The sequence below is a fragment of the Alosa sapidissima genome, chromosome 17 (assembly GCF_018492685.1).
Source record: "Alosa sapidissima isolate fAloSap1 chromosome 17, fAloSap1.pri, whole genome shotgun sequence".
Classification (NCBI taxonomy): domain Eukaryota; kingdom Metazoa; phylum Chordata; class Actinopteri; order Clupeiformes; family Clupeidae; genus Alosa; species Alosa sapidissima.
The window spans coordinates 3,178,797-3,204,594 of record NC_055973.1 but is presented as its reverse complement, the minus strand read 5'-3'; the positions used below and the strand labels follow the sequence as shown (position 1 = coordinate 3,204,594).

At 43.6% G+C, this 25,798-nt stretch overlaps 3 protein-coding genes across 18 annotated transcripts in view; all 3 read left to right on the top strand.

The window, feature by feature from the left end:
- The window catches only part of epb41l3a (erythrocyte membrane protein band 4.1-like 3a), a 44,241-nt gene extending 27,989 nt beyond the window's left edge, over window positions 1-16,252 (top strand). For 2 of the 9 annotated variants that reach the window (XM_042067949.1, XM_042067951.1), the window contains 13 exons: window positions 2,966-3,243; window positions 4,030-4,077; window positions 4,492-4,527; window positions 5,524-5,712; window positions 7,027-7,119; window positions 7,889-8,575; window positions 10,029-10,148; window positions 10,840-10,953; window positions 12,974-13,105; window positions 13,484-13,582; window positions 13,726-13,806; window positions 14,012-14,129; window positions 15,151-16,252. In XM_042067949.1, the coding sequence (XP_041923883.1) occupies window positions 2,966-3,243; window positions 4,030-4,077; window positions 4,492-4,527; window positions 5,524-5,712; window positions 7,027-7,119; window positions 7,889-8,575; window positions 10,029-10,148; window positions 10,840-10,953; window positions 12,974-13,105; window positions 13,484-13,582; window positions 13,726-13,806; window positions 14,012-14,122 (1,988 nt within the window). In that variant the 3' untranslated portion in view covers window positions 14,123-14,129; window positions 15,151-16,252. Of the gene's footprint in view, window positions 1-1,251; window positions 1,336-2,965; window positions 3,244-4,029; window positions 4,078-4,491; window positions 4,528-4,675; window positions 4,742-5,523; window positions 5,713-7,026; window positions 7,120-7,888; window positions 8,576-10,028; window positions 10,149-10,839; window positions 10,954-12,973; window positions 13,106-13,483; window positions 13,583-13,725; window positions 13,807-14,011; window positions 14,130-15,150 lie in introns of all 9 variants that reach the window. The other 7 variants (XM_042067950.1, XM_042067954.1, XM_042067946.1 and 4 more) reach the window with 6 other exon arrangements.
- Window positions 16,253-18,465: 2,213 nt separating this feature from the next.
- zbtb14 (zinc finger and BTB domain containing 14) lies at window positions 18,466-22,034 on the top strand. Of its 2 annotated transcripts, none has more exons than XM_042067968.1 (2): window positions 18,466-18,693; window positions 20,049-22,034. In XM_042067968.1, the coding sequence occupies exon 2, from the start codon at window positions 20,063-20,065 to the stop codon at window positions 21,392-21,394; it is 1,332 nt and encodes a 443-aa protein (XP_041923902.1). In that variant the 5' UTR covers window positions 18,466-18,693; window positions 20,049-20,062; the 3' UTR covers window positions 21,395-22,034. The 2 variants fall into 2 exon arrangements, with proteins under 2 accessions (XP_041923902.1, XP_041923903.1); XM_042067969.1 differs by lacking the exon at window positions 18,466-18,693 and adding an exon at window positions 18,773-18,923.
- Window positions 22,035-22,254: 220 nt separating this feature from the next.
- top1mt (DNA topoisomerase I mitochondrial) overlaps window positions 22,255-25,798 on the top strand; it is a 25,038-nt gene continuing 21,494 nt past the window's right edge. The window contains exons 1-9 of one of the 7 annotated variants that reach the window (XM_042067961.1): window positions 22,255-22,430; window positions 22,705-22,814; window positions 22,907-22,979; window positions 23,098-23,183; window positions 23,318-23,384; window positions 23,792-24,144; window positions 25,163-25,281; window positions 25,371-25,492; window positions 25,589-25,711. In XM_042067961.1, the coding sequence (XP_041923895.1) occupies window positions 22,750-22,814; window positions 22,907-22,979; window positions 23,098-23,183; window positions 23,318-23,384; window positions 23,792-24,144; window positions 25,163-25,281; window positions 25,371-25,492; window positions 25,589-25,711 (1,008 nt within the window). In that variant the 5' untranslated portion in view covers window positions 22,255-22,430; window positions 22,705-22,749. Of the gene's footprint in view, window positions 22,431-22,704; window positions 22,815-22,906; window positions 22,980-23,097; window positions 23,184-23,317; window positions 23,385-23,791; window positions 24,145-24,523; window positions 24,743-25,162; window positions 25,282-25,370; window positions 25,493-25,588; window positions 25,712-25,798 lie in introns of those variants that run through there. The other 6 variants (XM_042067960.1, XM_042067965.1, XM_042067962.1 and 3 more) reach the window with 6 other exon arrangements.

Here is a 25,798-nt window from a genome sequence, read left to right as displayed (position 1 = left end):
TCTCTCCCTGTTTCTCTCCTTCTCTCATGCCCTCTCTCTCTCTCCTCTCTCTCTCTCTCTCTCCTCTCTCTCTCTCTCTCTCTCTCTCGCGGCTTAGCTGAGTGTATACGGTGCTTCTTTGTCAGCGTCGGCACATGCAACACTCACTCGGTCACACGGTCTCTCCAGTGTTTTTTTTGTTGTCGTTTTTATCCACGTCACTCCCGTTGCCTTCCTCATCCCCGGCTGAGCTGGGAGTCTTGCCATGGCGCTTTATCTTCCACTCCCAGACCACTGCTAATGTCCTCACACTCACAGCCAGCTTAGCCACCAGCACGCTGTCAATGGCTTGTCGTGACTAGGCCAGGATGGGTTTTTCTTTTTTATAAGAGCATTTCTTTTCTTTGTTTCTCGTTTTTTCTTTGTTTCTTTGTATTTCATCATGCCATGTAAAGGAGGATGCGGAGCCATTTGGCGCAAGGATTTACAGCTTACTAGTGTTATTCTTATTTTCGCCCCAGTGGGTAATCTTTGCACTAGGACGCACATCTGTGCCTTGGCAGTCCTTCTTTAAACGATTAATTGAGGAATTTTATACTCTTTGTTTTTACTGGGTCCTCATGAAGGCGATAGAATATTCAGGTATTTTGGGCAGATTACCAGCACTGGCTGTCACCCACGACTTACACCAGATGAGGATGATGATAATGCTGTTTCCTGGCCTATGTCTTGTTTCTTCCCTCCATGTGTGTGTGATGGGATCTGACGCCATGCTCTCTGTGCCTGTGTGATGATAAAATAGCAGCCCACCTTGAATGATTGATCTGCCATCATTAGCACTAGTTTGGGGTGCAGGACAGTCACCATGTTGGCCTCATGCCTTCAGTTGTTTAGCTTCATTTGTGATGCCCACCCACGCGTCCAGCCAACGTTCTGCTTACTGCACAGAGTCTGTGTTTGTCTCTGTGTTTGTCTCTAGATAGCTGACTAAGTCAAAGTGAAAATCACCATACTCTAAACGTTTTATTTTCTTGTTTAGCAAACAAACACTCATTTATAAATGTGTGCCATTGATAATGAAGGATTATTGCCCCATTACTGTAAGAAGCTGTGTGTGAAATTGTAAAAAGTATAGCGTGTGCAGTGCATTCTGTGTTCCTGTACTCAAGGCTACTCTAATGGCCGATCCTCCCTCTCTGTGCATGTTCACAGTTGGCAGTGTGTTTCTGTCTGATCTTTACCAGAGCGCTTAACTTCTATCGATCTCCTCAGCTCCTCAGAGTACACCCAAACACACAGCGCCTGTAGTCCCGGGACTTAAGCCACCTGCCACTATAAACGGCACTAAACCAACAGGTAGATGCACGCAGTGCTATAGGGCTGTGCAAGCAACCACACACACACATACGTGTGTGTGTGTGTGTGTGTCTGTGTGTGTGTGTCTGTGTTGGAAAGCATAAGGGCTGTAGTCTCAGCTGCTTAAACCATCTTAGCTTTTCTTTTCTCTTCTCGTCCTCTTCTCTCTTTCTTTGCTCATGTGCTTTTCGTTCGTTTGGTTCTCCATCAGAGTGTTGTTGATTTCCTTGTTAGTCATGCATAGTGAACCTCCTGATGGCGGTGCGTCTCCACTGGCTGTTCTGCATGACTTTTGTGAAACGGATTGCGCTGCAAGCCTAGCATGCGGAGCACTCGGCCGCTGGTACTTTTCCGTGCTCGGCTCTGGAGGTTGGATTTTATTTTTGCACATGCTGTCGGCTAGCGGGTGTGAAACCCAAGCACCCCCACCAACCACTCAACCCCCCCACTCACACACACACCCTCTGCGTGGCCTAGATCCATAAAGCAATCATGTCCTTTGTATGCCGGTCCAATAAATGGATTGGACCGGAGGGGCTTTTTTGCCTTTTTTGTCGAAGGAATTAAATGTAAAGTAAAGCTTTCCTGTAAATTGAGGTCCTCGGGGGGGGAGAAATAAAATACTACAGCCCAGTTCTTCTGGGTCACGTCCTCATGCAGTTTGTCACTTCACTTGACGGACAGGGCTGCCGAAGTCATTCATCCTCTAACCTTCAAGAGAGTAATTTCATGCAAGAGCACTATATACTTAAACCTGGTCTGAGCAAGGTGCTCTCTGTACAGGAGGTGTTGGTAACCTTTTGGTGATTTTATAAATAAGTTTTCTGCACCACTGGTTTGAAACTTTTCAGGGGCTACTTTTAATTTGATTTCCTCTGGATCTTTCAAATGCTCTCTGAGCCTGTATTTGACATTAATACAGAATGAATATGAGGGCACTGAATAAAAAAAAAAAAACTTGAGGACCTGCTTCAACTAAGGAGCATAATTTGAATAAATCTTTTTACTGGAAATAATGTCAGCAGCATTATTAAATTATGGGTGAAATATCTTTCATGTCTATTAATCTGGATCTGTTTTGCTTCAGATTAATTGCTTGTGTAAATGCAAAAATAATCCATGAAGATATTTGTGCTACGCTTTTAAAATGCTTATAGCATTTAAGGCACTTGGCAGACTTTTCCTATTTTGACTGTGCAATGATTTTGAGTATTATTATTCTGATTTTACTCGTTTTTTGACGGCTAACACATGGAGGCAAGGCTGTGCTATTTCTGTGTCTCTCGGTGTGTTAATGGACCCTTGCTTTGATGCTGTTGCCTGAATCCCCTGTGGGTTCGCTGATGAATGTGGGAACATTGTGCTAATAAAGATTGCAGCACAGTAGCGTCAGTTGCCTGACATCTACTGCAATCTTGGAGCAATGAAGGAAAACCTCACCGTAATGAAAGAACATCTCTGTCTGTGTGTGTGTGTGTGTGTGTGTGTGTGTGTCTGCGTGTCTGTATTTGTGTGTGCTTATGTGTGTATCTTTGTATGTATGTCTCTGTGTGTGTGTGTGTGTGTTTGTGTGTGTGTGTGTGTGTGTGTGTGTATGTGTCTGTGCGTGTGTGTGTGTGTGTGTGTGCAGAGATGGGCACGGCTTTGTACGGGACTGCAAAGGGCTTCGCTGTGAGTGACCTCATCACCACGGTGACGCCAGAGAAGAAGGCCGAGGAGAGGCGCGCGGAGGAGGCGGCCGCAGCAGCAGCACCATCAGCCTCCGTCCCTTCCCCACTCACTCCCATCGCCGTCCCAATCCACGCCAGCGTGGGAGTGGTGGAGGTCCTGGAGGAAGAGGACGAGTCGACAAGGGCCACGGAGCTCTCTCTGCCCAGCCCGCCAACACCCGTGCGCCAGGACACTAAGGTACGCACACCGCACCAGCCTCGGACACGTCTCTCCAAACTCCTCATCGAACTTTCCACCAATCAAAGAGCGGACCTTGGCGAGGTATAACTGTCTCCATTGCCTACGTCAGAGACAGGCCCGATAACCTCTTTTCTGGGTAGCTGAAGCACTGGAGCAGAACACAGGCTTTTGTGTGCTTTAAAAGGCAACCTAGTGGCCTCTGCTCCCGTACGCCTGCTGCCTGCTTATCCAGGTGTGTGAGTGCAAGCCACTTATCAGAGCACACAGGTGTGTGTCCAGATGCATCTCCACAGCAGGCTCAGTCAGTGCTGAGGATGGAGCCCTAGAAAGGATTTATTTGATTCACATTTTAGCGAGGCGGTGCTGTGATTCAGTCTCAGTTTTGCTGTATCAAAAAAAGCATCGTCTCTTCAGTGTGGAGTGTTGATGAGGATCAGGGTGACATTTCTTACAGGGACTTTCACAATTCCTTTATTTAGTCAGCAGCAGATCATTTAACCAATTCAAAAGACCTTCCATTCTGCATACCGGTATGTTTCATTTAAAACAAAATAAATAGACAGAAAGGTGAAAATCATGTATTCCTTGCCAGTCTGTTCAGCTCTTGTTATCTTAACCCTTTAACCTTGTAACGTTCACGCAGAGTCTTTTTAGAGTCTATTTTAGAGGGAATGGTTGAGTCTTTTTAGAGTCTATTTTAGAGGGAATGGTTGACTGACAGTTGTGGTTCTTCTTCTGTTTATGCCTTCAATTTGGATGTGCGGGTTTTGTTACCCACAACAGACTGACTTTACAGACACTGCTGTCGACGGTGATCTGACAGCCACAGAGGTGTGTACCAGCAGGCACGTTTATATGGTGCCTTCATCATCTTCATCATCCTCATCTTAGCCCTCCTCATCCTTTATCACTGCACTGAAATCTCCTCTCCATCATGTCTCTGACTTCTTCCGTGTGTGCGTCAGATACGGCTTATCGAATAGCCTAATTATTAAGGATGTCGTTGGAGATATCGATCTTCTCGCTAGCTTGCTTTAAGCACTTGGGAATAAATAAAACATTTTCAGATTTCATAAACTGATTCGGAGTTTGTGTTGCATATGGCATGGGACACTTCATCTTTGCTCGATACCTTTTGTGTTCATTTGGTAGCAAGAGTTAGTTGCATGTTATCCCTCTTGCTGAATTCATCATTACACATCAGTGAATGTAACAATCTTTCTCTTCATTTTTTTGTGGCTGCAGTCAGACCAGGACGATGAATCAGAGCTAAGGACACAGGTAACCGTTTACAATTTCCACTCATACTGAACAGCCTAATGAGAATTCTCTGTAGAATGAAGCACATTCTGTATCGTATGGAGGTGGCAGACTATGCCTCATGAACAAGGCTCCTGAGAAAACAGGATATCTTCTCTTTGTATTTCAGCCCAGTTTCATAAGGAGAATAAAAGGAGAGAATGTTTTTATCAGGCATAGTAAACTGATGCTTGAGGTTGGTATGGAATGACCTAGAAGTGTATTGAGTGGCTTGAGCTATCCAACTGTCTGAAGATAAAACTTAAGTGTCTATTTGTGGTAATGGCATGGACATTTGTCTTCGGGATGTGTGGAGTGCGTTTACTGAAATGATTTTCAACTCAGATGCTCCAGCAAGATGCTTGCATGGTGTGGATGCAAAATTGTTTGTGTTGATTTGGTAAGAAGAGAGTAACGTTGTCATTTTAAGTGATTTCAAAGCACAGTACAGATCTGTCACTGCAAATGCATCTTGTGTAACAGAAACAGAAATGAAATAAGTGGAGAGGGCTGGATGGAGCCTTTTCTATCAGATGTGCTGTACCCTCTTCTCAATATAGAGATGAATGCTAGTCATTTCCTTTTGACCCCTGACCCTCTGGGACTGATAGAAATCTCCAAATGACATTGATCTCCAGGACATGTGCTGTAGATGTACAACTGTTGTCAAGGAGGATAACAGTAATGCAGATTACCTGCTTTAAGCCAATGATTTCCAATAGAGGGCATGTAGAATCCCAGATTGATATGCATGGAGGGGTGTGTGCTAAGGAGTGTGTATGTCGGGGGTGGGGTGGGGGGGGTGTATTATATATGTATGGTATGTTAGCAATTTTCACAGTGTTGTCATAATGGTGAAAAAGATGTTTGTCCTAACATTGCCTTGATTGCGTTATATTTGCAAACAGGCTTTGCGTCACAGTGGTTTCCTAACCCACCACTGGTCTTACAACACCAACCCTCTTCTCTCTCGATCAGGACGCAGACGACACTCCAGAGACACTGGTCAAACACCAGACCAATATCAGCGAGCTGAAGAGGACCTTCCTGGAGCAGGGCGCTGACAAGTCCGGCCTGACCGAGTGGGAGAAGCGCCTCTCCTCCTCCCCTCTCCGCTCGCCGCGACTGGACGAGGCGCCCATGATCGAGCCCCTCCTCCCTGACGAAGTAAGCTCACTCACGCACGCGAAACGCTGTGTTCTCTTCGGCCTTTGCTGTCACTGACGACAAACGGACACTTTTTTCCCTCTCAGTTCCCAGATGTAGATGTCCTTGCATGACAAAGCCGTGTTCTTTGGTTGCCATGGGTCGAGAGGATAAATAAAAACCTCTCGTTTCCTGTTTTGTTGTATCTGTCTGTTCCGGCCTCTCTACATCTCCAAGGACGTATGTGGTGTTCAACACTCACACTGGACCATCAAAATACTCCTCTCTGTGCACTGACGCAGTAGCTTCGGACATGTGCAGAAAATGTTGTTCACTTGCAGTAAAATGTGTTTTTCGGTAAATTATGAGATGCCATGAAATGAACCGAATAGGAGCAGGTGTTACAGCACATTGGCCCACAGGAGCTGCATTCATTTCTGCCACACATCTGTAAATAGGATGGCCAGCAAATGTCTGTACTAAATCCCTTTCCCCTCTCTGTTGCTTCAAAAGGAAATGGAAGTGTGTGGAGCATTTGGCTTTGCTAAGCATATCATCAGCAGAGGGGATAAATGGACCTATTATATAAATGATGTGAATGTAACTACTTCAAAAGGGGAACACAAATGATGGTAGAGGGAGGGAGCGTGTGTGTGTGTGTGTGTGTGTGTGTGTGTGTGTATGTGTGTGTGTGTGTGTGTGTGTGTGTGTATGTGTGTGTGTGTGTGTGTGTGTGTGTGTGTGTGTGTGTGTGTGTGTGTGTGTGTGTGTGTGTTTGTGTGTGTGTGTGTGCGTGTGTGTGTGTGTATATGTGCAACAGGATGAGTCTCCCCTTTTGTGTCATCACTAGCTATAATCATCAAACAGGCCAAAATGCAATATCGTAATAACATACGAAAGGGCCATATATTTATTAATATTAACTATTTTTAGAAAAGCACATTTCAACAGCAATGCTTTATTTGGTATGATTTTATTCTAACTGAAGACATAAATCAAAGTCAGAGTCTCGCTGAATTGATTCCCCCAATGGGGAAGAGGGTGCTTGCCGCAAAAGAAGTTGTTGATGAATATTGGAGTGAATATGAAATGTTTGCTATGAATGATTAGATGGGATGCATTTGGTGGGGATGATTGCAGCGGGATTGAGGCGCAGCCTCAGAAGTTGCTCATTAGGCGAGTTATGAAATTTCTCTGTGAGATATCAAATGGAATATGTAATATGACACAGCCCACATGGCGCCGCTGCCTGCTGGCTGCTCACAATTGTTTTTTTTTTAAATTCCAACGGAGATGAAGTTTTCACGTTTCTCTTTTCCTTCTTTGATTTCTAAGACCAAAGAGGACCGGAAGGACGAGGACATAAAAGACGTGACCGAGGGGGCTCCCGAAACAAAGGACACTCTCCCGGAGACCAACACCGCTGTGGTAAGTGTTTGTTAAATAATAATATTGATACTTTTTATTTATAGAGCGCTTTTCAAGGCACTCCGAGATACAGTAGGCTTTTCAATTGATCAATCAACTCAGCGCTGGGTTGTTAGTTGTTAAAGTTTAAACAAGACAAAAAAAAACATTTTCAACATTCGAGTCAAGCGTAAAACAGGTCAGTTTGTCGCTTATCTGCATGAAATGCCACGGGGACAGATTAATGGCCCATCCACACTGCTAAGACTGTAAAATCTACAGTTTCAAATAACACTATCTCCTAAGAATGGCAGTGTCCACTCTACATACTATAACAACAACAACATGAAGAATGATATTGTTGGGTATCACATTCAGATCAATTTGTGAACGACAGCAACACTGACAGCCAATCAGAATCCATCGAATTTTAGGCATCACATTAGTTTATCACGAAGGATGATAATGAGGGGCTTTTCTTATTGTTGGTCAGTGTGGTCTGTCACATTGTTATTGTCACAGTTGTCTTTAATGTTACCACTGGCAGTGTGGACGGCCTTAAGAATGGAGGGGCCTAAGGGATAATCCTGTGCCGAAGTTTATATAAAGCTCCATAGCACCGTGTGATGCGGAAGTCCTGTTGCCCAGTTGATTGAAATGGCCGTTGTTGTCCTTTCATCTCACTAAGTACGTCGAGTATGTGAGCCGCAGATCCAGTGGTTGTGAGATTAATCCCTAATGTGCCTTCTTGCAATGCTGGCTAACGACAGTCTTTGTATCTTGTATGTAGGATTCTGAAGGGTGGGTAATAGTAAGCAAAGTCCCTCCTCAGGTAGCAGAAAAGAAAGGCCTTGCCAGCTACAAAATAGTTTCGGTGACTAATGCAGTGGAGGACGGGGCCAGTGCCAGCTCCGAGGTCAAACCCCTCGAGGTCCTCCAAGACGAGGCAGTGGCCAAGACTGAAGAAGTACGAGAGAAGACCTACACATTGGGCAAGTCCTACGACACCACGTCAGGGAAGATTGTGACCATGACGAGCCGGGCCAAAGACGGGGACCTGCCATCGCCCTCCGCTTCCCCGCTGAGCAGCATCCCTGACCAGACGGCCACCGCTGTGAAGATCATCCCAGTGGACACAGAAGATGAGCTGTCCGACCCGGTGCCGATCAAGCCGATCAAGCCGACCAAGGGTCCGCCACCACTGATCTCCGTCAAACCAGCATGGAAGCCTCCGCCGGCCGACGCGAGTGCGGTGAGGGAGGGAGCAGAGGCCGTCCACTCTGGCGAGGAGACCGCTGACGCAGAGAAGTTGGATCAGAAGCTGCTGGCGGCGGACGCTGCCCTGGGAGACAGGACGATGAGATCGCCGCTCCGGTCGCCACTCAAGTCTCCGGCCATTCCGCAAACGCCGGAGCTGCCGCGCCTGAGTCCTGGCCACGTGTCCTATTTAGCCAAAACGCCCCCCACCGCCAGAGTGGTATATGACGCCAGCACTGAATCACTCACAATTCCCCACTATGGTTTCCCTAAGCCACTTCCCTTCAAGCTATCCCCAGCCTGGCTTTAAACATACGGATATGGCTGCTCAAGTGAAGCCAGTGCTTTTTGCTTTTTAGATGAAATGTTCATGAATGCCGTTGGTTTGCCACTTTCTTATATGGTTTGCTAAAGCTTTTTTTGGAGCCAAATGCTTTACCATGGTGTTTGGAGCCAAATGCTTTATACCATGGCGTTTGGTGTCACCCTTTACCTTTTACTTTGGATGATTGGCTTCTTGGGCACAAGCTTTGATTGTTCTTTTTTGTTTCGTTAAAACAAAAAGACACACACAAAAATGATAAGCTTTTTTTTCGGTTTGCCAGTCCCAAGCTGCAAGGTAAACAAAAAGAATGTGTCACTTTGCCTCAATATCATTTCCTTTTCTGTCAGAAAAAATGGCTTCTGTTTTGGCTTTATGTTTTGCTCTCTAGAGTCTATGTTGCTTGATGTTGAATGACATGGGCCCTATTCATAAGAAAGCTCTCTTCCTGAGGTTTTGATGTGGCTCTGTTGTCTGCCGTCTTTTGCGACTTGAAATAGTGAAAGCAAAAGCTGTTTTTCAAAAGCAGGTGTATCCCCTGGAGTTAGACAGTCTTGTCTTGCTGGAGTTGTTTTGAAATATCTAGTTGAGACCCCATCTGTGTCTCAAACATTGACATGAGGATGTCCTCAAGCACTGGTGTTCTGGGGCTTGTGAAGTAGCTCCACAGTAGTTGTCGTAGTGGCCACTTTGTGCTCAGAATAGTGCAATGGTCGTCTTTGTGTGTAGATGGACTGCATGGTGCATCAGATTCTCTTCATCATTGACAGCTTTTTCTTGGGTAAAAAGGCAGTGACATTCCACTTTCAAAGGAGTATTTTATTCTCAAAAGAAGCCAGGCGTGAGGTCTGATGAGCATATTGAAGCTTTTTGAAAAGCAACATTCAGGTCCCAGTAATTGCTCTAAGCACTTCAGAATTCTTGCATATGGCAATGCCAATAGCAGCCAGTAGTAGCTCAAGATAGTGGGTTTGCTTCTTTATTTCAGGTGTTTGGGACTTTGATGTGGACATTTTGTACTAGCACCACTTCATCAATTTGGATTGTCCTAAGGGAACATGTCTGATGCTCTTATGAATAACACCCTGCACTTCCCCACTGTCCCTGAGTCTGTCTGCCTCGTCCTCGCCGTCTCTCTGTCACACCCCCTCCTGCCTTCCTCTTCTTTTCTGTGTCTGTCTTTGTGCGCTCAAACCTCAAGCTTCAAATTTCTTTACTCTTGTGTGTGTGCGTGTGTGTGTGTGTGCGTGCGTGTGTGTGTGTGTGTGTGAGAGAGTGTGTGTGTGTGTGTGTGTGTGTGTTGTGGGTTTGCATGTCTGTGTTGACTGTTCATCTCTCCTGTCCTGCGTAGCCTAAGCCCACCTTTGAGGAGATGTCTCCGGAGCTCACGGCTCTCTTGCAGTCGGCCCGAGAGCAGATCACCACCCGCGGATGGTCTTCCACCTCTCCCCATAGTCAGGCCTTCACCAAGGTGGCTGCTCATTCTAACACTCTGTGCTAGTCTACCCTAGCCTATGCTAGCTTAGCCTTTGTGGGCCTCTTCCCACTGATCTGCAGTCAGTGTGTATGCATGCTTACGCTAGCCTAGCCTGTGTGGGCCACTGCCCACTGATCTGCAGTCAGTGTGCATGCATGCCAATTTCCCCCATAGGTCACTGTGTCCTTGTTTTAATAGACTAACAAGTGCACATGTGTTTGTGTGTGGGCTTTGTCCCTTGTCAGGCATCCTCTTGTCATCTCTCTGCCAAGGCAGCCATGCTCGTGTCCTTCCTCTGCCCATTAACAAGCGACAGATTTATGGGGAGGAATCGTTTGTGGATAGACAGAGGCAGTGCAAGGTCTCTTTGTGCCTTTTTGTAAAGATTCAAGAGCATCAAGTCAGTACATGAATATGATATTCATGTATCTTCAAGAACATCAAGTCAGTACATGAATACATAATATATTTGTGTACCTTCAAGAGCATGTTAGTACACCAATGCCTAATATTTGTGTACCTTCACTCAGCTTTTTTATCTTTATGTTTCTTATGTTAACAGTATATTCCTGGTTTTGCAAGCGAATGGAAGAAGTGCTGCCTTGTGTTATGTTTCTGAAGGATGTTTGAAGATGCTCACTGACGGTAGGGGGGTTCTGATTGTGCGTGTGTGTGTCTCTTGCAGCCCACGGGCAGTCCAGAGAAAGTGGCGGCGATGCAGGAGGGTCAGTCCGAGGATGGCGGCGGCGGCAGCGACATTCTAGATCAGCAGTCAGACGTGGAGCAGTCCGCCACACAGGTAGACACCGAATCCCAGCCTGAGGAGCTGAAGGGCGAGGAGCCCGATGAGGTCAACCCGCCTGAGCGGGGAGGGGGACCGCGTGGCACGTCGCACGACGACACCGACGAGTCTGAGCCCGAGTCCGACAGCGCCACTAGCGATTCCGAGAGCTTGGCCTCGGGCAACTTTGACGGGCCGCTGTCCCCCACGAACGACAGTGCGGACGCAGACGCGTTCCCGCCGCCCCCCACACCGGCCCCAGACTCTCCAGGTCTGGGCCCGGGGCCGTCCACTGACAGCGAGTCAGGGGGAGAAAGTTTCTCAATGTCCAGTGACGATGAGCCCCTCTCTGGGGAACAGTCCCCCAACCTGGCCCCTTCTTCCCCTGTGAGGCTAGCAGAGCCAAGGGAGGACGCCATGGGTATCAGTATGGAGGTAGAAGCCGATAAGCCTCTCTATGAGGTAACATCCCAAACAACTCCTGATCCTCCCATGTGGAATCCAACCCCTTCCCTTCTGCGAGTAGTTCTTCCCAGTTTCTAGAACCTTCCGTGAATATATGTGTGTGTTCAGTGAGCAGGTTGAGCAGAGTGTATTCTTCGCCAGTGCGCACATAGCCATAATGTATTTGTATTCAGCACAGGTCTTGCCAGCTAGAATAATTGCTATATATCACTTCCTGAAAGAGTAGGTATGAATGTGTGTGTGTGTTTGTGTGTGTGTGTGTGTGTCTATGTATGCATACTGTATGTGTGAGAGAGAGACTGACAAACTGTTATGGTTCATTCATAAGCAGCCCCTTGATACATAGTTCCCAAGTTGTAAACTGTCTAAAACTTTTGCATGAGAATTGCATTAGAAACTGTGTGTGTGTGTGTGTGTGTGTGTGTGTGTGTGTGTGTGTGTGTGTGTTTGTGCGTGTGTGTGTGTGTGTGTGTGTGTGTGTGTGTGTGCGTGTGTGTGCAAATGTGTGTCTATAGAGGCATGTGCCTTGACAGTTTCTGGAGCATAATGTAAACACTAAGAACCTGCTCACTGATCCACACACAGTCCTCTGTTCTTCCCTCTCACTGTTGTATCCCTGCCTTCATGAAAAAACAAATCCTCTGCATTCCTGCTCTGCTTCAAGTAACAAAATGAAAAACAGAAATAAAAAGACTCGCCACAGTAACACATGAAATACATCTCTATCGTAATCCCCCGTCATTGCCTTAGTATATTTCGGCTCAAAGATTCATCAGGTTGGAAAAAGGTTGTCATCCGCATAGCTCTCAGTGGAAAATCTTACAGATCAAAGCCTACATAAATATCAGTAATGTCCTGATATTGCTTTTGAGCACTTCTGCTGCATAAAATATATTAGCCTATCTGACATAACCTAACATTTATCAGTGATTACTTTCTTTATCTGGTGGTCTCTGGTAATTTCAATGTCTTTTTTTTTCGTGCTGTGCAGATCGCTGTGATGATACCCTAGTTGAATTCCCAAGATCCTGTTTGTGACTAGGTATTCATTTCTGCAGGCTGCAATGCGACTAAATGAGCAGAACAAGCACTCTTCAAGTGAACAAGTCGGGGAATAGCTTCATTTACATTTTTTCGACAGAAGAGTCATTAAATGGTATTGCAGATCATTTGTATGTAAATTAGAGCATAAATTGGCATAAGCACACGCAAATTAACCTCCTCGGTGTTTAAACAAAATGATTGTGAGTCCACTGCAGTGACCAGTAGAGTGTAGCCGAGAGCGTGTTTGCCCCACATTGCCCCCAGCTATTCCTGTGCCTGTGAACGTGGCCTTCATGTTACTCCGTGTTGTAGATTTATTTCTGTAGATGTGAAACTTTCAGTCTGTGAAAGTTGCACACCTACATTTTTGTGTGTGGTGTGTGTGTGTTACTGTCATCATTTTCCGTGTCTGTTCTGTGGTGGGGAACAGAAGATGCGGTGGCCAAAGCAGATGAATGTAATGTGATGATTTAAATCACTCTGACTGTTATGGTGGTCTTACTCTCTCTCCCTGCTGCTGTGTCTGCAGCTCTCCTCAGTGCTCCAGACAGAGGTCATGACCTTCAGTAGCTCCATGGCCGAAGAATCAGAAAAACTGGTCACCCAGGAAGTCCCAGTAATACACACGGAAATGAAAACCATCACATACGAGTCACTACAGGTGCGGAGCTCATGCTGCTAGACTGGACAGACAGACCCCATGCTCACCCTACACATTTTAATTGTATATATGTGTGTGTGGCTGTGCAACATTCCTTAACGGAAATATTCTCAGGAGTCCCATCTGTGAGATTGTTCCCATAATACTGTAATACAGTTCAGGCAGTTTGACGATAACATGGTACATACTGTAAGACAAAAACATACATGTACCACAGTCCACAGTCTTTTGGTGTTTCACTCATATTTTCACATTTAGTAGCTAAAATGCTCTGTTGTTGTTGCTCGTCATTATGTTATCAACATGTAGACTCGTCCTCAGTGCCTGGTGACCTTGTGGTGACCTTGGATGGGTGATTTTCTTTCTCCCCTCCTTCAGGGTGACACGGACAGCGAGGCCGAACCCGGAGTGCTCCTGAGCGCCCAGACCATCACATCGGAAACGACCAGCACCACCACCACCACGCATATCACCAAGGTCAGCCCTCCGTCCAGAGAGAGCCGGCACTGATCGATGTGTCTGTGCCGGCAAAGGCAGGGTGTGGAAGAGCAGTTTTTAATGGAGCTCGGCCTCCCATTTGTCTCATGTGTTTATTTGTTGTTCTTGTTGGCTTTCAAAAGACTGTGAAGGGCGGCATCTCGGAAACGAGGATTGAGAAGAGAATCGTCATCTCAGGAGATGCAGACATCGATCATGATGAGGTGAGATTAAGAGTCGTCCTACGCCGCACTGTCGGTCTATTGGCCTACTCTTTCTGTTTAGCTTAACATACTTTCCAGCATGTAGTACTGTATGCGGCCGAGGTGATATTGAGTAACTTAAACAGAGTACTTCTCAGATGAGGCCAGTAAAAGATTGAGCTGTCCATACGATTTTGCTTTGACTCTTCGTGCTCCCTCGAGCTAGGCCCTGGCTCAAGCTATCAAAGAGGCCAAAGAGCAGCATCCCGACATGTCAGTGACCAAAGTCGTGGTCCATAAAGAGACTGAGATCACGCCAGAGGAGGGCGAAGAGTGACCCGCAGGTAAGGGGACGGCAGAGGTGCTAGCGGCGGCTTCACGCCAACATTAGCCCGCTGGCTGCCTTTGAGCTCCTGGCCCTGCCTGACCACGCTCGCCATGGCCGATTTCTTAAGCTGGATCTGCTTTGGGCTTCCCTTACTTACACCCCCGTTTTACGCATCTGCCCTCTGTGCAACGTACCTGCTTAAGTCTGTTGATCTCATGCCTCAAGGACTTACCTCCATTGGATGGTGGCTGCTTTTCAGATTTGAGACTAACTTTAGTTGTTTTTTTGTGTGTTTGTTCAATGTGTTGCTTATTTGCAGTTTCATTACTCATTGACAATAAGCAATAATGGAGGCTTATTTGTCTTTCTCTATGTTGCTCACTTTTTGTACCAGTTAACAAAAGCCATATAGTCGAGGCCTGTGGTATTTCTTGATGAATGGATACAGTGCACTCTGCTGGTGAATTTGAGTTCTTCATCCTTACTAATATCAGGGCACTAATATCATCCTCTATTGTCTTGATGTAAACCATCAAAACGTTTACCATCAAGGACAAGGCTTTATGTGGCATACTCTTAAAATATTTCTTATTGTCAAAGATTATTTGCCATCAGTTAGGCATGTTTCTCAAGCCTGTGCTTGGCTGCTGGCTGCTGATTTCTCTGTATTTGTGGAATGTTACTGCATGTGACATTTTATAATTGTATAAATACATAGAATTAATCCTTAATATGTCTAACTTGATTTGTATCATAAAGTATTGGCATTAATACAATGCCTCATGCTTTAACTTTATCCCAGTTACAACTTTTCAGTTTGTTGTTGTCAAGTGATTGTTTTATCATTATGACCCATGTTACGTTTTATACTAGATTACTTTATTTTGTGCTATCTTTATGAATTAAAGTCGTTATACACATAAGGTAGCATATGTTTTGTAAGTTATTGTAGTATGTTAATAATCAAATTCTACATGTTACTACAGAACTATCGAAGAGCTTTACATGGTATTGTTCTGTATGTTTGTGTTTTTCAGGATTAACACATGCTCACGGATTTTGTGTTTCACACTGTACGGAGGAAAGAGGCGCTTGGGGAAACGCTGATCACGCTAACAGCATCATAAAAGAATGGATACTACTTCATCTAAGCACTTCTGGAGTAGCATCAAACTCTCCCACTGTCACCAACCCAGGCTTACAAATCCACACAGCACTCCAGTTCGCTCTTGGATCATGTAATCTGCATGAAAAGGGAACAATTCAGCATTTTTTGTAAAGACGAAGAAATAGTGAAAGAAATAGTGAAAAAAGAAACATTTTAGCAAAAAATGAAACTGTGTACATTTTACTCAACCTGCGCACTCAGTCTAAAGGGACAAGAATGTAAGTTAGAGATGTTTTGAAAATATTACTGATATAAATAACTACATTTTATTTATTAAAGTAAAGCTCACTCCACAAATAGGCTGTACCTATATGAGCGCACAATATTTAACCATGCAATAGATGTGCCATTCATATTGCCAAGCTCTCACCCACATGTACAACTCTTCAGTTTTATGTGTTTTTTTCTCATGCTGAATGTTACAGAGAGATAGAGGGGTAAAATGCATAGCTTTTGTAGGTCATTAAACTATTAGAACATGTTATTTTGTTTTTACTTGAATTCTTTTTCCGTTTGTTTCTTTGTTATGTTTCCCCTTAAATACTGAGGAGTAAATGGAAGGGAGCCAGCGCCTTTTGGCTTTTATTTTCTGCCAGCGAGTGCGTTTGAAAGCTGCTGCTGCTGCTGCTGCTGCTGCTGCTGAACTGAACCGCTGCAGAGAGAGTGTATTTACTGGAAGATGGTCTACTCTGTGCCCCTGCTGCTCTGAAAATCCATCCTAGAATTGTCCCAGCCTGTGACGACGGCACATCAAGCCTTAAACTGTACAGAGTGGATTGAAACCCCTTCTGCCCAAGATAGCTCAAACCATGTGTGTGTGTAAGTGTGTGTGTGTATGTGTGTCTTTGTTTGTTTCTTTTTTTTCAACAGCTCCATGTGTTGGTCATTCGGAAACCTTCTATATGTCAGCTGAAAAACCATCCATGTTGAATGAGTTTCCTTCAAAAGCTCAAATAAAACAGTGAAATGAACTTAATTCACTTTTTTTCATTTGTGTGTGTTCACTTTATCCAGACTGTAATGAGAGGATTTGGGAAGGAAAGATAGAAAGGCAATGCCATGTGACCACACACCAGGCCACACAGGACACATGCTGATACAGTCACTTACAATTTATCTTCACGACGGAAATGGCGGGGGGGGGGGGGGGGGGGGGGTACACGTGATGAAAGCATGCAGATCATGGGTTTGTACTAACCACTGCTGAGTCAGTATAACCTCATGAGAGGGCTATGGTTCTATGGTTCTTCTTTTCCAAGCTGGGAGGGTGTGTGAGAAGAGACATGTATTTGAAATAACATTACAGACGTGTAAAGAAAATTGCTGTGTGACTATTCCCACTCCACAAGGTCAGCGTTGTAAATTGAATATTATAGCCAGATTTGATCTATTTTATGAGCAATGAGAGCTGAGAACAGTGCTTAAATCGTGTGTGTGTGTGTGAGAGAGAGAGATGACAGCATGAAATGAAACATGTTCAGTGACATCCCCAGATCAAGTTTGTCGCTGCATGCCTCGGTCAGTTCAGATGCGCACTGAGCTGGACCCATGTTGAGATTGAATTCCTCACAACTTGCATTAAATGTAGCTATGCTATAGTTAATATGATAGCCCAGGGGTTCCCAAACTTTTCCACGACAAGGCCCCCCAAATACCACTAGGTTCTGGCCAAGGACCCCCTTGATGTGTTATTAAACCCATCGACAATACTACGGCAAATGTAAAAATACATTAAGCTAATCCTAATAATTATTTTAACCACAAGCACTTCACGATGGAGTATACAGTGTGTAAAAATTGTATTTGGAGCTATTCTGCTATATGAGAGCTATCACTCTACAATTATTCCCAGTCATTATCATGGAAAATATAATGTTCAGATATGTGACAAATTATTATAATGGCATTGTATAACAACCCTCATAGTAAAAGGTATATTCATTTTACATTTTTCAAATGCATTTATTTGTTGTTTTTATTTTTCCTTCCAACTTGCTGCAGCCCCCTTGGCCCCGGCCCCCACTTTGAAAACCACTGTGATAGCTTATACCATTTCTATTGTTGCTTTGATGCTGTGAATATAGTATCATTCACCTTGAAAGACAACTAAAAGTTAACATAGAAATGAAATAGCAATTGTTCAATAGGCCTACCTAACCTATAGTGGTTGTGAATACAGTATGTTTTATTATTATTTAAAAGCTCTTGAGGCTATGTAATTAGCTATTAAAATAAAGCCTGCAAAGCAGTTCTCTTGTTTTTGTCAACATGTGTATGTATTGGCCTTGCTTGGCCTTATTAAAGGCTGGCTGTCACATTTGTGGTGCCAGAGTGAGGATACCCTTAGATGGGAAGGAATATGTGAAAAATCACATTGGGCACAAGATTGGTCACTTCTGGATAAGTTTTTGATTTTTGGCAGGGTGTTCGGTATAGGCCTAAGGTTTTCAAAAATCCATAGATACAAGTTGGGGTGGCCCCCCTAGTGGCAGTTATCCATAAAATCCAAAATGGACATATCAAAATTGGATTCCTTGTATCAAACAAAGTAGAGAAAATACATTATACAACAATTTAAGACTAAAGGAAGCTGAGATATAATGAGATATTTTTTCTTTTCGGCGGGGGCCATTTTGGATTTTATGTATTTAACTGCCACTAGGGGGGCCACCCCAACTTGTATCCATGGATTTTTGAAAACCTTAGGCCTATACCTAACACCCTACCAAAAATCAAAAACTTATCCAGAAGTGCCCAATTTTCATGAATTGCATCGTAGCCATTATTGCTGTGGTAATAGTAATAATGATGATGATGATAAATAGGTTTAGCCTAGGCTACTATAATGCCATTAAAAACATTAGGCATGTCTTATGGGGCAACTTACATAAATAGATGGAATAAAATAACCTAAATGTGTATTTCTTGCATGTGGGCTAGGTCACCCATCGTGAACCATACAGGTTAGCAAAAATTAAAGGAATTGTTGTCTGTAGTTTACAGCACTGCAAACGATAATGTTGCTCCAATTACATCCTCAAGTTTCATATTAAATCTGTATTAGCGTGCTCGTTTCCCGCTCGTGACAGTGGCTTTCGCGCCCCCAATGTGCGCCCGTTTACCTTCAGGGTTCGCGCTCCAGAGATTTCTACTCTGTGATTTGCGTAAGAATGGCAGCCTTCGTCAAGCCACAGCTCTTTGTGTGGGCTTGAGCGCATTTTGCGTAACAACATCCATTTCTATATACGTACGTACGCGCTTAGTCACTCGCTCTCTGCAGTTCCGTGCTGGCGCAGCGCGTCCTTCCGTCTGTGCTCGTCCTCAAGCTAACAAACACAAAGTATATTATTCTTTACTGGTTGTGTGACAGTCAACGGAGACTTTCTCAGTGGGACAAAATAGCACAATATAGGTAAGACATGCATTTTTAGACAATTGCAACATCTCCCGAATTATTGCATAATGTTTGGCCAAGATGCCTGCGCGCTCACGGTCGTGGTGAAAGCTCGAGTTCGTCATTTCAGGAGTGTTCATGGCTGCTCGGGCATTTTCCAAGCGGTGACGGGCGCTCCCTCGGCGCGCCTGTCGTCAATCGGAAACGTCCATTTCTCCCAGCATGGAGAAAGACTGTGCTGCGAAAATGTAATTTTCGTCTTAAACTTATTATTTTATGCATCAGGAGTGCTAATCTGTTCGATTGGACGATGATGAGAAATAACAGAGATGGCGGATTTCCGTGTTTGTTGACGCTAACAATGCAGATATGGGGAAAGCTAGCTGCTAGCAACTAACGTTAGCAGCTACCTTCGACCGCTAGCTAAGTTTGTTAGCACAATAGCTAACACAATCTTCCAGAAAGGGATTTCAAATTATTTAACGGTAGTGGTTGACGAGGATACGCACTTCAACTTCAATATGTTACTAGAATATTAGATAAAATTTTGCAATATAACGAGATAATCAATTTGGCCATTGTAAGTTAAATGGAAATGTATGATGTTAGCGGGCAACCCATCTAGCTGCTAGCTGGCTAACGAGCTAAGTCGATTATGTTGTTAGCTTGTTAGCAGAGAATGTTGTCTTGCGCGCTGAGTATCGTAAACTTATCTGCAGAAAGCCCAAATTATCGTTATTTTGTGCTTGTTTCGTCAGGTCGACATTAGCATTTAATAAATAACGGTCCATTTTGATTGCTACCTGATTGAATGCTTGCACCTCAACCATAATGTTAGTAACGTTAACATGACCAAACGCTGTGTACATTATTTTCAGTGGTCAGCTAAAGATAACATCTACTACTTGGCTGTTTAAATATTAAAGTTACTCCCTGCTTGAAAGTTATAAATCCATTAGTAGGATACACTTTGTAATCCGAATTGTCATAACAACATGAGTCAGGAATAGAGATGACATGTCTTCAAAGATTTTTGAATAGGCGGAGCCTATGTCAAATCTTTGCTGTCTGTTAACATTTAACAAGTGTCACGTAATCCTCGATTTTAATGTCGTAATCTCTGCTGTAGATTGAATCGAACAGTTAAACGTCAGCTTTCATGAGTGCTATTGCGATGTATATTTAACCAGCTCTGCGCAGGAAATGTAGCCCTACGATTGGTTCATGCAGCACTAAATTACTCTGAAATAAAGTTGGCTGCCTTAATAAACACAAATATGAATCCTGAGAACTCCAAATACAGTCATATTCTTAGTGTGTCTTTATATCTAATACTGAAACGTTTCTCTGTCTTTTTTTATTTTAATCTGCAGGGATTCTCATCAATATGTCGGAAACGGTGAAGTATGTTGACGATGAACACAAGACTATCTTCCTGAAGATACTAAATGAGCAGAGGTTGGAGGGAGAGCATTGTGACATTGCAGTTGTTGTTGAGGATGTTAAATTCAGGGCGCACCGCTGTGTTTTAGCAGCCTGCAGCAATTACTTTAAAAAGCTGTTCAAGAAGCATGAGGTAGACAACTCGTCTGTAATAGAAATTGACTTTATCCGGTCGGACATCTTTGAAGAGGTGCTGAATTATATGTACACAGCAAAGATATCTGTGAAAAAGAAAGATGTTAACTTGATGATGTCATCAGGGCAGATTCTTGGAATCCGGTTTTTGGATAAGCTTTGCTCACAGAAACGCGACTTGACCACAGAGGAAAAGACAGACCAAAGAAATGCCAAATTTCCATATGACATTGTCAAAATTGGAATGCCCACTGATGATTCACACTTGCCAACAGACAGTGACGTGCAGGTGCTAGGTGACCACGACGACTCTCCCTCTGACGACATAGTCGACGACACCCACGCCAATCACGACCTCGACAAATCGCCCAACAGCGCTCTGAGAGTGCAGGAGGCCATCCTCAAAGAGCTAGCCAACGAGGAGGTCCACAAAGTCAGCTGTTACGACCAGGACGTTGAAGCCATGGACACTGAACCCAAAGACTTAGCGGGCCACGCTGCCCAGACTCTCGGCTTTGCCGACAGTATGGGGGAGGTAAAGGACGAGCAAGGCCCCGGCTGGACCACGGCCGCCGCCGACATGAAATTCGAGTACCTCCTCTATGGCCACAGGGAGCACCTGGGCTGCCAGGTGTGTGGCAAGACCTTCATGGACGAAAACCGGCTGAGGAAGCACGAGAAGCTGCACTCTGCCGACCGGCCGTTCATCTGCGACATCTGCACCAAGGCCTTCACCACACAGGCCCATCTGAAGGAGCACCTGAAGATCCATACAGGCTTCAAGCCGTACCGCTGTGAGGTGTGCGGCAAGTCCTTCATCAGGGCACCGGACCTGAAGAAGCACGAGCGTGTGCACAGCAACGAGCGGCCCTTCGGCTGCCAGATGTGCGAGAAGGCCTTCAAGCACAAGTCGCACCTGAAGGACCACGAGCGGCGGCACCGCGGCGAGAAGCCGTTTGTCTGCAGCTCGTGCACCAAGGCCTTTGCCAAGGCCTCGGACCTCAAGCGGCATGAGAACAACATGCACAGCGAGCGCAAGCAACTGGCGCCCAACCCGCTGCAGAGCGAAACGGAACAGCTACAGGCGGCCGCCATGGCCGCAGAGGCTGAGCAGCAACTGGAGTCCATTGCATGCTCATAGCGCTCGGCGCACCCCCCCAGGCACCCCCAACCCCCTGATGTCCCCCTATTCTGGGCACCAGTCGAGTCTAACAATCAAGCTTTTTCTACGTCTTTTTTTTTTTGGAGGGGGGGGGGGGGGGTGTAGGCATGTTGTGTCATGATGATTTTGTTTTGACGAATTAGTTAATTTTCTCAGATGTCATGAAAATTTCAGAACTAACAAAAAATTCTTATACTTTATTGATTGTGGTGATAATTTTACGACAAGAGTATAGGTTTATTGACATATGTTTAATGGTTCAGATTTTCTTAAAGACTATGTATATTGTGTAATATGAGTAGATTTTTTTTCTTCACTGTACAGGTGAAAATGAAAAGGTGTTTTGATGTGTATATATATGGCAGCCCAATGGACATTACTGCTCTGCCTTATCCCAGTTGTCAATAAACCTGCTGTTCTACAATGCCAGTATAATGCCATAATTGATAATGAAATACATGATTTGTAAAGTAAAGTGAAATGAGAGATATGCTGATGAACAAGGTTTTGATGGTAATTATTCCATCAGGCTGTACAAACCTCTAATGAATTATGGAATTATGTATAACAGCTCAAGATATTTTGCTGTAATAAATGTATTACCTTTTGGTAACCTATACTCAATCTCTGACTGTTCTTTTTACAAATTTAAGTGAAAATTGGTATGATCCCTTATGTTAGCTGGTCAACGTGGCTTCTTAGAGGAAGAAACATATTTTTCGTTTAAGAATATTCTTTATGTGCTGGCAAGATTGAATAAGGTTTTAGTTGTAGATACCAGTTTGCATGGTGGTGATTGTGTTAGTTTGTTTTCTCAAGCAGTTTGCCTGACTAAAACAACTACTGCGACCCCTACTACTTCACCCCATCATCAGCCAAGAGTTAATCAAGTTGAACATGCGCACTTGAACGCATGTGGCACTTAACTTTTCAGGTGTGGCGAAAGGACCTACAAACGCACGAAAAGCGTGAATGGGTCAAGTTGAATCGCTGTGCAGGTTTAGACTTTGTAGAGGTAAGTAACACTCATTATGACGTGAGACAAATATTTTAAACAACAAAGACTGATGTATGTCTTTTGAACGAATAGTGGAGCACAATTAGCACACACAAATCGGCTTATTGTGGCCATTGTCGATAATTCTAGCCTATAACGACTATCATATGTTTCGACTGCACACTTAAAAAGCATCACAAGCAAACAGGTGTTTAGATAAACGCGTAGATATACGATTAAATAAGAACACATTGGCTAAAATCTGGGCCTCATGGCGATGTCCATGTTTCAGTAGGCTACAACGGATTTCACCTGAGCTCTCCAGTCAGACTTCGCGATGAGAGTGGAGGACAGTGGAAAGGGACTGAAGAGAACGGCAGATCAAGAGAGAGAAACAGAGAGGTGCAAACAGGTCCATCCCAACTGACCTGAACAAATTTGGTGAACTGTCAGATTTGTTGCACTGTTGCTTCCTAACCCTGATGCTTTATTAGCAGGAAGAAGAAAAAGAAATCCCATTTAAATGGAACCACTGAAGTAAATGGAGGGTCTAATGATATGGAATCAGTAAGCACTGTATAGGCTGCACGTTGCCTACTATAATACATTGGCCTATGTTCCATGCAACATGAAATTCCGTCATTTTTGCATTTGGGCAATTTCTTTTTGTCCATTTTCTAACCAGATACTTCAATCACAGAAATCAAGAGATAAAGATAATGGCAAGACGAAAAACAAAGACATTAAATCAGAGAAGGAGTCAATGAAAAGGTAAAAAAAAAATGTTTTTCGTGTCTCGCAACATAATGGCAATTTGTTTAGAAGAAATTATCGTATGTAGCATGTTTTCCCCATGCATGTTAACCTAAATTCAGTCATTTGCAAATTAACATCTTTTTCCCTAGTGAGAAAGATGGATCCTGCAAGAAAATCAGAGATGCATCTGTTAAAAACAGTAGGCCTATAAAAGAGGTGAACTTTGACCACCCATTCTCTGTACCAGCAGTGTACTTGATGTTAAACAAGGAGAATGCAAACCAGTAAAACAATATTAATGCAGTAGAGACATCCTTAGTTGTTTCAAAAGACTGTTTAGTTGTGGCTGTTTAGCCAGTTGATAACCCTTATGTAAACCTATAATGTTAATTTAAGACAGATTTGTTATGATCCCAGTCAGTCATTGGAGAATGAATCATAGTTTATGATCTCTTCAGCTGAAACCACATCATCAAACCCAGTCTTAATTAAAATAGTGCTTGATGATCAGTGAAAAAAAAAAGAAATGTTCTCTTCAACTGTGTCATTGTTATTTATTGCAAGAACATAAATTTCTATGACAAAGTGAAATATGCAAAACATTTTTTTCTCTGTGATTACAGGAGCGGGCTAATGATTCGAGTGGTGCCGAGGAGAATATTCCCATAAAAGAAGAGAATGAGCCTGGGAACAAGGTATTGGACAGAGACAACCATCATACAAGCACTGGCAAGAAACAACACAAAGATCACAAACGTGCCACAAAAAAGGACAGAAAAGACAAGAAAAAAGAGAAACCAGTCAATGGTGCTCGGCAAGAAAAAACTGAAGCTCATAACAAGAAAAGGAAGCATCATGAGGCTGACGATGAGGAACCAAAAAAGAAAAGGATGAGCAAAGGAGAGGAAAATAAGGGGGGGAAAGGGAAAAATAAAAAGGAAGAGAAAAATGAACAGGAGAAAAGCAAGTGGAAATGGTGAGTGTGTATGACTGTGTTAGGCATTGTGTGTGTTTATTCTTTCATCATGCATTGGCTTAAACTATTAGTTTTGAAGAAGCTGTGTAGTCAACTGAAGGAAATTATGCTTTCGGCTGTCAAAGCTGAGTGTTTGTGGTGTGCCTGATAAATTTAATTATTTTGATTTAAGATCAAATTTACTCTCACCAAGATATAGCTTTTCATAAAACGTAACCCTCAAAATTCCCAAATTCAATTAAACTCATGAAACTCATGCAAGCATGGACACATAAATCTCTGAAGTTGTCAGTCTTTGCATAAATTATACTTTGCTTTCCGTAGAGAGCTATTTGTTTCCAGGGGGAAGAAATTGATTGTAACACAGTCCATGAATGCACATGCAGCAGGCGAATAATAACAGTGGTCCTCGAACATGACAGCTGTATTTAGTCGGCACAAGTTATCGTTATTATTAGATCGTTTTATGTGGAATGAACAGATTTCGTTATGCCGTCTGTCAATTTGTATACGTGCCACTGAGGTTAAGTCGAGGCATTTTTCTTGATTCACAGTTAGATTATGCTCGTGCGTCTAAAAGTGCCTCCAGAACTGTAAGGTCAGTCGCGAAACTTTAAGTCAAGACACTTTAAAGAACGTTGTCAGAAAATGAAGCCTACCCTTAGATTTGCTTATGTTGAAAAAAAAATGCCTGGCCATTATATTGCTCCTACAGATTAGGGCCTACATGATTACGTTTAGTTAATTTTGTGTGGCCCAGTGAAATGAATGAAGGTCAATGATTTCACTTCACAACATGACTAGCCTAATGACTGCCTTAAATTGTTAAGCCTTTTATTGGCTCAAGCATGCCCCAAATAATCCATTATTATTTTGGTAGAGGGCAAGACACTATCTTGGTTCCACTTACTCTGAATGGCCTAATGGTATTAGTGGCCTATTGTGTGAAGAATCATAAGATAACTCCGAGCATTGACGTCTATGTGTAAAGGGATCATCACTTTGTAATATCACACAGGTGGGAAGAGAGCAAGAACTCAAACGATGGTCAAAAGTGGAAAACCCTTGAACATAGAGGACCTTTATTTCCACCAGAATATGAGCCATTGCCTAATAACGTACCCTTCTATTATGGTGGTGAGTATACAGGTGGTGTTTTCAGGTAGCCTCTGACCCAGGATTGTTGTTCATCAACTGTAGTGCCTCTCTATCTCTGGCTGTTTCAGGAGAACCACTCAAGCTTAGTTTGGGTGCAGAGGAGGTTGCTACTTTCTATGCCAAGATGCTGGAACATGAGTATACCACAAAGGAAGCCTTTCAAAAGAACTTCTTCACTGACTGGAAAGAGGTTTGATATGATGCATGTTTAGAGAATGGTCCTAGCTTTAAAACCTTTTTCTTAATTGGGGTTGTGAGTGCATGGTTTTCTTTGTTTTTGTAACAGGTGATGACCAAAGACGAGAGACATACCATAAAAAAACTAGCCAAATGTGATTTCAGTGAAATTCACAAATACTTTGTCAACAAATCAGAGGAGAAAAAGAATATGACCAAGCAGGAAAAACAAGTAAGTTTGGATTTGGAATATAAATCTAGATGGTTAGATGTTCAAAATGAACATACTAAAAAAAGGAAAATGTTCTATGTGTTATGT

Bases quoted from the DNA above. Each gene is read 5' to 3' on its own strand.
- zbtb14 (XM_042067968.1), top strand. From the start codon at position 20,063: ATGTCGGAAACGGTGAAGTATGTTGACGATGAACACAAGACTATCTTC.